Source organism: Phaethon aethereus (assembly GCF_964289735.1).
Source record: "Phaethon aethereus genome assembly, chromosome: 5".
NCBI lineage: Eukaryota > Metazoa > Chordata > Aves > Phaethontiformes > Phaethontidae > Phaethon > Phaethon aethereus.
Window position 1 is genome coordinate 11,204,569 of NC_138579.1, and position 10,582 is coordinate 11,215,150.

At 45.6% G+C, this 10,582-nt stretch overlaps 1 protein-coding gene across 1 annotated transcript; it reads left to right on the top strand.

Annotated features, from left to right (window-relative positions):
- Positions 1–1,276: 1,276 nt before the first annotated feature.
- On the top strand, positions 1,277–10,146 carry TMEM179 (transmembrane protein 179; the record flags this gene model as incomplete). Its single annotated transcript, XM_082000428.1, has 4 exons — positions 1,277–1,578; positions 5,241–5,378; positions 6,888–6,966; positions 9,967–10,146. 4 exons carry the CDS (start codon positions 1,277–1,279, stop codon positions 10,144–10,146), a joined length of 699 nt encoding a protein of 232 aa, XP_081856554.1.
- Positions 10,147–10,582: the final 436 nt, after the last annotated feature.

Genomic DNA, 10,582 nt, shown 5'->3' on the forward strand with positions numbered 1-10,582 from the left:
ATTAAGAAGTGATCTGAGACTTGCAGCTGATCTCAGACTGGATATGGTTAGGAAATTGGATTAGGAAATGACTTTACCTGGAAATGGAGACTGGAGTCTTGTTTTGGAAAGAGGATTCATGTTTAGATGCAAAAATGAAATTGGGATTGAGGGGAAACTCTAATGTGGGGTCAGTTTAATTTGGATTTTTGTGCCGGGGGGGAACTGAGCACAAGTCACATTCCTTTCTCTGATGCTGTTTGCCTTCTTGCATCCTGGCCATGGAATTTTGGGCCCTACAGCTGAGGGGATGCTCTGATGTCTTTCCAAGAGTGGTGTGGGGCAAGGGACTGGTGGTCCCTGGCAGTGCTCATCCCTGGGAATCAAGTGAGTGGTGACTGTCCCTGCCATGCAGGCACCATTGCTGTGCTGGTCCGTTCTCAGCTCGATGTCCACCTGGAGGTCAGGGTTATTTTCTTTCTCCTCTACTCTGCCTGCCAGCCATGGGCAATGCAGCTGATCCCAGCCCTGGGCAACCCCTAATCGACACCAAGGCTCAACAAAATTATTCCGCTTCTGGTGAACCCTTGCTGCCACTTGCAATATCTTGTTGCGTGGGTCACCATCTGGGCTGGCAACGAAACCACTCAGTCTGCAGGTCCTGGGGTGGCTGTGCACCCTGTCCCTTATTGCCACCATCTGAGGCTGGTAGCCAGACTTTTAGAAATTGAGACCAAATCCTGCTGGGATCCAGCAGCCAGGATGAAGCTGTTTGGTTTTGTGGCTTTGGTTTGTTTGTTTGTTTGTTTGTTTGTTTGTTGTGATGGAGGGGTGCATGTCACAGCCATCAACATGGGTGACATCAGTGTCCTATGTCATTAGAGGGATACCCCACTGAGAGTCGGTGGTGCCCAGCCCTGCTGGGGAGGCACGGACCGATTTAACCCCCTGGGCACCAGGGCGTACCAGCGGCCAGATTTTCTCGAAGAAAAAGGATCCCCCCGCAGCAGCTTTTCCCCTCCGCTCCCCCTGCAAGCCCTGAAGCCATCATTGGGGGCAGCTCGGGCCGCGGGAGAGGCAGCAGCCGTGCCCGGAGGCATTGCATTGCGTTGCGTTGCGTTGTATTGCACTGCGCAGCCTCCCTCCCCACCCCCTACTGCTGCAGGCTTCCTCCCTTCATCCCTCCATCCTCCCCCCGCCCCGCATCCCTCCCTCCTGCATCCCTCCCTCCTGCATCCCTCCCTCCTGCATCCCTCCCTCCCTCCATCCCTCCCTCTGCCTGCGCAGAGCCGCGGACATGGTGCTCAGCAATTTCCTCTTCGCTCAGTGCATCTGCTACTTCCTGGCCTTCCTCTTCAGCTTCATCGTGGTGGTGCCGCTCTCCGAGAATGGCAACGACTTCCATGGCCGGTGCCTGCTCTTCACCGAGGGCATGTGGCTCAACGCCAACCTGACGGTGGAGAGGCAGCGCTTCACTGTGCAGGAGTGGGGGCCCGAGGCTGCCTGCCGCTTCAGCATCTTCACCGGGCTCCTCTCCCTGCTGTTGGCCACAGTGCAGGCCTGGAGGACCCTCTTCTTCCTCTGCAAAGGGCATGAGGAGTAAGTATTCCCGGGGAGGGAAGGGGGTGCCCATCCCTCCTGCAGGCTGGGGCAGGCGGGAGCAGCCCAGGGGCAAAACATTGGGCTTTGCACCATCCAGATCATCCCAGAGGGGTCTGGGGTGAGGCGGTGTATTGCCTGCGTCTGTCTGCACACATACCACGTACACCCCCGCCTGTCTCCAGGGCCCTCTCCGCAGAATGCTCCCCTGCAGGAATTTGGGGTGGGGGCCCAGATTCACCGCTATGTGCCTGCTGCCCTTTGGCAATCTGGGAGCAGCATCTGGCCAGCCCTGCTGTGGTGGGCATGGAGGGTGCTGGGAGCCGTGGGGCAATGCTGGAGGCTGGGGCTCACAGGTGCCTCCTGCCCATGGTCCCACTAACATGTCCCTTCCCCAGACGTACACCGGGAATGTCAAAAACCTTGAAACAACATGGTTGTGCGTGGGAGGGGGCAGAAGGGGCTCGCTGGTGATCCCCCTTTATGGTTATCCTGCTTTTGTGGTGGACATGGCAACTATTGCGGAGAGCAGCTACTGCTTGGTTACGACACGAGAGCAACGCTGAGTGCTCCTGGCAGCAGCCACAGGGCTGGCAGCCAGTTACTGTGCTCAGACACACCAAGGGGTGTCAGACCCCAGCAGGAGCAGTGAGAGGCTTGGTGGTCCAGGCAGCAGCCTAGGAGCACTGTGCTCTGTGCTTGCCTCTCTGGTGGCCTGCCCTGCCGCCGTGGGCAGAGCCCCTGGCACGGGTAACCCAGCCTGCGGGTGCTGCGGGGCCAGGGCCCTCCAAGCGTCCAGCTGCGCAGAGGTGGGAAGGCAGGAGCATGCACTGGTGGCTGGCTAGACTAGGAAAGGCATTTTCCATGGTTTAGGGACCATGCCAAAGGTAATTCTTGTGTCCAGGTCTGTTTGGACTGGAGGTTTCTTGGGTCAGCGGCTGTTACGCACATCTGGGCTTGTACAACACCTTGATGTTGTTAGTACTGGGGACGGGATAGCAGTGTTGTCTATCTGCTTCTTTCCAACCACTCTCAGGCTGCCTAATACTAAAACAAGCTACAGCAAGTATAGGCCAGAAACTTATTTCCATATTAAAACTTACCTTACAAGATCTAAATATAACCATGGACCTAATATTCAGCTTCCTCAGGTAATCAGATACCTATAGAGGTTTAGTTGAAGTCAGATGCTTATTTTAATTTTTTGCCATTCAGAATTAGTTAATTTTTGGAAGAAACCAGCAGTGAAACCCTTGTAATAATGAAATTTGGATCAGATGTTTGGCCTGCTTCCAAACGCGGCTATTTAGTTCAAAACTGTTGGGCAGGGCCCTGAAAATTGTCCCTTTAGGATCACTGCTGCTGCGCCAGCTCTGGAGTAAGTTGGCCCGAGGCAGTCAGGGGTAGCACCCTATACATCCTAGCAAGGTGAGCAGTCTTCATGTGCAATGGCATCGAATGATTGCTGTCAGAGAGTTAGGACTGCTAAAAATCCTTCTTAAAAGGGTCTCAGGACCCCTTGCCTCAGGAACAGACGGAGCTCAAGTTGCCTGTGGGAGTGGGAGAAGTAAGTGCTGGCTGCCAGCCATGCTCTGGGTCTGGGACTATTCAGCTCAGCTGAAAGGTAGAGGTAAAACTCAGATACTTCACTACTACAACTGCAAAGCGACTTCTACTTTGAGCGTAAACATTTATCGTTACAGGACATCCACTCCATCTGGAATGTGCAGCTTGAAATTCTGATCTAAGGAGAAAAATATGTGAGGTAGAGAGCCAAATAGTTAGCACCGTTCTCTACCAGGATGCCCTGGCCTTAGGAACTTCCAGCACATGGCTACTGATTGCCTGGTGCAAATCAAGTGCAATACTGAGCCCTGCTTTGTCGGTGGAAAGTCAGATTCTGGACCTTGGCATCTCTTATGCTGCAGGGTAGGAAGTAGAGGGAGGACTAGAGGTCCTGGGCTGATGAGGATCCACTGAATAATCCTGGCAACGGTTCCTTTTCTAGAGTTGTTAACTAATCCTGATGTCAACTCTGTTTTATTCAGTGGACAGCTCAAGTCTTTTCTGCCTCTCAGGCCACCATACCACACTAAGGTACACACAGTGGATACGGCTTTAGCAACACTTGGAATGAAATCCAGGCTAGATGCGAAATCAGGGCAGGGACAGTGAACATGCAACACCATAGTGTGCTTGTACCAGCTCCTTCTGCTATATGGTTGACCCTGGCACTCAGCAGAGGTGAGCTGATCTAGTCTTCCAAGTCCAGTGAAGCTGAAGGACAAGAGTAGGATTCATCTCAATGTTCATCTACAAATCGGGTGTCTTGGCATCCAGCTCCAGTCTGTAAGGGCACTTCCGGAAGGTGGTTTATTTCACTTCTTTTCTATCAGTGTTGGGATGAGACGACTGCCACTTTGGAGAGAACCTAGACAGCCCCTCTAAAGCCATGTTAATCCAGGAACAAGCATCCTAACCCCACTGGTAATTGTTTCCTCATCTCATTTTAAAGAAGTCCTCCTGAAATCACATATGTCTCACCATGTATAACCTATAGAAATTAGGATTGTCCAGCCCAGAACCTTCCCAGGTTTCAAACACTGTCTCAGAAAGCCTCTTGGCTTTTCATTCAATGAGCCACCAGGGAAAAGAAATGACTGGGGTTTTTTGTTCTCTGGGGAGAGTAGAGTCCTTCTATCCCCAGTGTAATGAGAGTGGCACTGGTGCGAAATTCATCATATTCATCCTTACCACTTAACCTCAATAGGATGACCTGCCTCCTAGAGTTGCCAGTCTTTCTCCAACCTGGAGTAGATGCCCAGTTTTTAGATAATGGGGCTTTCCAAGTGCAACCTAGAGCAGTTTCAAGTAGAGAAGGACTTGGTCAGATGAATGAGAAAAGGTTTAGGAAGTTTTCACTAGCTAGAATTAAGGGGGGCAGTCAAGCAGCAAGGTTGGAAAATGAGTTGGGCAAGTCCTTGACCTTCTGGGACCACCCTCTGCCGCTCCAAACACAGCACGTGCCTAGGGCTGGCCTGGTTGGGCAGACTTAGCGGGGCTGAATTAAATTAACGTTCAGCTGGCAGAAGTAACATACTGACACCAAAGCCAGAGAAGTCCCAGGAGAAGCCGGCCTGCTCTGCAAATTGCCCATAAAACTGAGATTCTTGTCCTCTCATGGCAGTACCTTGTGTTACATTGCTTAAAATGATTATAGCTATCAGTACTGTGTTGTTTTATTTTAGTTTCCCTCTCCTAGGCAATTTTTGTCCCAATTATCACTTTAGTAATGAAATAATTTTAGCTCCAGTTACTATATAATTTGAGCTAATGACATTTATTTTAACAATGCTGATTTTCATCATTACAGCTAATGAAAGCCACACTGTGTATGAACAATGGCCACTTAGTATTTATGATTTAAAGCCCCATCCTCTTACGGTGAAAAAAAAATCAAAATCAAAAGCAGTTACAAATGAAGATAATGTGACTCAAAATCATAATCCATAGATTTTCAATGTATTAGGTGTTCTTAATTAAAGCAGATGTGTTTCAAATGGAAACTGCTATCCTTGTGCCCAGTGTATGCTGCTTAGAGAGACTGCTGATGTTGTGTTTCAGCTGTTTATGAGTTACATTTTTCTTCCTTTTTATTGCAGCTCTTTCTTTTATGCCTTCCTGAATCTGCTGATCAGCGCCTTTGTGGTGTTTATCACATTTATTGCTAGCACTATAGTGAGTGTAGGATTTAACATGTGGTGTGATGCAATTACCGAAAAAGGAAGCATGCCGAATAGGTTAGTATTGAAGAATACTTTTTCTTCCTTTTTTTTTTCTTTTTCATATATGCACAAATGAATAGTGGTGTTACAAACTGTAGTTATTACATGCAAGGCGAGCAAGGGGGAGAAGGCATTTGTAACATGGAAATCCAGGTTTTCTTTCATCTGGAACAAAAAACGGAAATCAAAGTTTTTTTTGCATTTAGCTCCCCACAAAGGCAAGCACAGTTTCCATGGAGTTTCACGGTCTCTTTAAGAGTCGCAATCATAGGCAAAAGGAGAGCTAGATGTGGAAATGCTGTAAGAATGAGGGGAGCATGGTCTTGTGAGCCGGGCAGGAGACTGGGCATCAGGGCTCCTGGCTTGCTGTCCTGGCTCTGCCACCGACCCACTGTGTGACAGTGGGCAAGTCACCCACCCTGCCTGTGCCACAACGCACCATCATCCAAAAATCGGTATAAAGCTGCTGGCCTCACAATGGTGCTGTGGACGCCCTGAGAGCTGAAGAATGGAAGGTACTTTGTAAGTGCAAAGTACAGATGGTTGACTCTTACAGTGCACAAAATGTACAGCTGCTAAAATGGTCTACGGTAGCCCACGATGCTTATGCTCCTTATAGAAAACATGATAAGTTTAGGTAGATTTTTTCCTATCAACAAAATAACAATGAAGAGAGAAGGAAAGGTGACATTTTATGTCATATGATATTGAATAAACACAGTATTTAAAGCATACATTTATGTTGCATATTGTCATATGTTGTAAAATGCCATAGTAAATGTTCTGTTTAGGGCTGCAACGATTAATCGAATTATTCGAATATTCGGTTACAAGTTCTATTACAAAAAAAGCCTAATCGAATATTCGGATAAGAACCCAAGATGACCGACAGCACTGAAAAGGAGAGAGAAGAGGCTGCAGAAATCAACCAAGAGATAGAAAGACAACCTCAAAATCCTGGGATTTTTTTCACAACAGTAAAATCCAAGTTATTTGTAAAGTTTGTAGGCAGCCTCTATCTTACCATCAGAGTATCGTCTCCTTGCTGGAGCGTCTGAAACAAAAACACCCACACAATCCCTTCTTCTGAGGCTTTTCCTGATGAAGTCAAAAGGTAATGGAGGCTCATACACTTTGTTTCATTGAGGGGTGAAGCAACCAACCTGGGGTGATGCCAGATGCGTATATGTGGGAGGTTTGGGGGTAGTGGGAGAAGAGGGTTTTAAGTGTGTTGTTTTCATAATAACTGTTATGGTTCCACTTATGGAAGATTGGTGTTATCACTTACATAATTATACATCTTTTTTTTTTAAAGAAAGTAACCATATGCCTTTTTTAGCCTAGTTTTAGAGAAGATTGGCAAGCAACCTGGTTACTGCAATAACTTAAATATCTTTTGATAGAACATGACATTGTGACTGTTTGAAACACATTTAAGATGTTGCTTCATTTCATGTTTGGTTTGCCTGTTTGGAATCTCTGAAATAATTGTCTTTTTTCCCCTCTAATGCCTTCCTTGGGTAGCTGTGAAGAGTTACAGGATATAGATCTCGAACTGAACTTAGAAAACTCTGCTTTCTATGACCAGTTTGCTATTGCACAGGTAGGTTGGAGTAGGTCATGGTTCTATTCCAGTTCACTTACCATTTGCTTATTGATTTGGGATTGCTGGAGCTGAACTACCATTCCTCTGGAATCAATGGGTATGTTTCCACTGACTTCAACAAGTGCTATCAGGATGATAGTGATGGGTACATTTGCATTTTAAATTCAAAATAGAAAGTTTTGAGTGTGGACATGTCAAAACCTTTCTCTGCCACTGATCTTGTTAATCCTGATGGAGAATTTATTGTTTCTCCAAAGGATGAGCTCTGCAAATGTTGCAACACTCCGGTGTCCTGGAGCTGTTCAGAATAATGTCTGACCTGCACCAGACCATGAGGATATTAGCTTTGGCTTCCATGAGTTTGTCTGAGATCACCTGAGCCCATATAAATATCAGATCATTGAAAATATTTAAAGATTAGTGTCTTTTAGCTAGGGCTGTTTTCTGATGAATCTTCAAGAATTAGACGTCTAAGGCTGTCAGACCTTTCTATTGAGTGTGCTAGCCCTAAGTGAACGCTCAAAGGCAGTAAGCACTGTGACTTGAGCACTGGTGCATGTGAGCACATACTAGTTCTGCAAGGAGGATAGCCCCATCCATGCAGGGCTGCACCCATACACATGCTTCTTGTGTTGCCCCTCACAGAAAGAGGCGTTAGCTTGCCTGGGGCACTCCTCAAAGGTAACTGTGCTTCTTGGACACAGGCTAGTTTTGTGTCTTTATTGTCAGCACTGACATCTAGACACCCAGCTCGGACATACCTGCATGTAGGATAGAAATATGTCATAAAAGCAACCCCTTTATCATAGGATCATAGAGTCATAGAATAGTTTGGGTTGGAAGGGACCTTTAAAGGTCATCTAGTCCAACCCTCCCCGCAATCATGCTAGCCCAAGGCCAGGCTGTTTTTTGTAGCAGAATTTGCCATCAAGTCCTAATCTGCTAGCTAGTGAGAGTAAACCTGTTATCCTGCTATCTATTTATAGTTTTGAGTTCATGGGAACTAAATGTCCATGTCCATCCTGTGATCTCAGCGTGGACAGTTTATAATTTATATGCAGGAGAAGGCATTTCTCTGACAGGGAGCCATGCCTAAAAAGTCAAGGTCCATGCACATAGCACTTCAGTTGAAGAAGAGTTAACATATCACAGCATATAGAAGGATCAATCCAAGCTGTCGGATGCAGCTCCCCACACCAATCCGTACCCCTCCGGATGTTCCTGGGTAGAGCTAGCCTGCGAGGTGCAGCCTCCGAGCTCTGCACACACCCAAGTATGAGGAGCCTGGGTGCATAACAGCTCCAGGGGAACACTGTTTGACTTCGAAAGCTGAACTCTGTAGTGTCGAAGTGAATCCTGATTGTGACTGTTTGAAGAAAGGACCAAGCAGGGAAAAAATCCTGCAGCATTGTCTTCTGATATCCAGGGTGTGGTACGCAGAGTTGGATGAAGACACGAGAATGGGATCTGTCTGTGGAGGGCAAATAAGCTTCTTTGAAACAGTAGAAAGAAAAACCCAAGAATTGACTAGTGTTGCTGGCTAAAGCAACCATTTCCTTATAAGTGCAATAATTTCCTACAGTAGACTTTAATTAGAAGCATGTGGTTTGAATGGAGATATCGAGATTGTTGACAATTTCAGAATTACAAATATAGGCTCTGGATAATATCTAGATGGAAGAACAGGCAGCTTAAAGCTTTGGATATTTGGCACAATGTATATATGTGTGTACAAACCGACACATGTACACAGACCCTGTCTCTGTCCGCTTTCCCCCCCATTCAGATGCTTCCAACACATCAGAATGACTCTGGGAGTTTCATTGAATTTGGCTACATCCATGTAGATTTTTTCATATCAAATATGCTGACTTCAAGACCACAGCAGTAAGAGATATCTGAATGCCTTTAAGATAATATTTCATTAATGGAGTGCTTAAGAAATGAATGCAAAGTTTCCAATTCTTTAGATATGGTCATATAAAGCCAAATTAATATCCCTTATTTCCAAGGTTTGTAGAATAACTCAAAAATATTCTTTACTGGTTAACTGAGATAATTGTTAAGTATGGGCAGAAATACTTAAGAGAATTTCCAAAGTGCATGAGATATATAGGAACATAAACTCCCCTTAAAAAATAGTATTCCTTGCTTATCTAAATTGGCTATTAGAGTAAACAACCGTATTACTGTCTGCAAGTGTTTAAATTGTTGTATTTTTTTAATTAAAAACACAGTATGTCAAAACTGAAATACAAGGATTCAATTAATATTTCTTTGCTAAAGGCATCATAGAATCAAAATGGAATTTGTGCCATAAAGCCTTAACACAAATGAGCCTCCTCCGAGACAGGGAGGCCAACATTCAAGCACTTGTACAAATCAAAATGTAATTATTTCTAAGAAGTTAAGCAAAAGAGATTGACAAATTAGTGATGGAACCTATTGCAGATCTGAGGCTTTGAGCCCAGTTATCTCATGCCAAGTACAAATGTTCATGCTAATGTGAACCGGTTACCCCAGAGTGTAACAGTTCAATTGGTAAGATTTTCTCAATGTTTTGAATAGAAATACCTTAAAATGTATACTTCTCCAGGGGTAATGGGAGGCCCGAAGGACTTGGGAAGAAAGTTTTGGAAAATTTCTTAAAACATATTGCAGTTCTGAAGTAACAAAATTGAAACAATCCCAAGAATTTGGGGCTGGACAGAATGTCAGATATGGGAAGTTCAATGGATGCACCTGGATTATACAGATTTTTTTCATTATTGTACTTAGTGCATTTTTGCTTCAGTTTTTCTAGTACATAAAAAATTTCTCCTTTTAAGCTAGGAATAACTTGACATAGTTTAGGAACAGTGGGACCAGGACCTCACTGGGTGTGACTTGGCATGACTTCATGGGTTTTGGTCCAGCTGAGATTTCGATATTCAGACAGTTGACTGACTTTGTTTCTACAATACAGTACTGACCTCTATCATTTCTTTTCTTCTCTAGTTTGGCCTCTGGGCTGCCTGGCTGACTTGGCTGGGAATTACCATTCTGGCTTTTCTGAAGGTTTATCACAACTACAGGCAGGAGGACCTGCTAGATAGCCTGATCCATGAGAAGGAGCTGTTGCTAGGAAGATCATCCTCACGAACCTCTTTGCAAGATGAGAAAAGTGGCATGATCTAAAGTGTAAGCAAATTTCCAGGGCAGGATCTAGATTTTATTATTCAGCAGTATGAGCTGAAGTTGAGTCAGGGTATTGAGTATGTGAGATCTTTTCTTTCCTGAAAGGAGATGTACTTGTGAATCACCCACTTCTTCTATGAGAAATTGTTGTCAGAAATACTTATATTGGGATACAGAGAACGAACAGTCCCCTGTGCTGCTGTCACAGTGAACTTTCTGTCCTGTGCAGGCACAACCTGTAGCCTGCTCTTGCTAGCAGAGCTGCTACGTGCTATCACTGGCTTTCGGGGAAGGGGCCTTTTTTGAGGACTGTGCTGGCAAGACCAGGCTACAGATTCTTAGGCTATTTCTTCAAACTATTCTGCAACAAACAGTTGTAACTGGGGCTGTGTCAGCTGAGTCCATTCCCTCTTCTCTCCCTCTCCTCCCTTTTGCC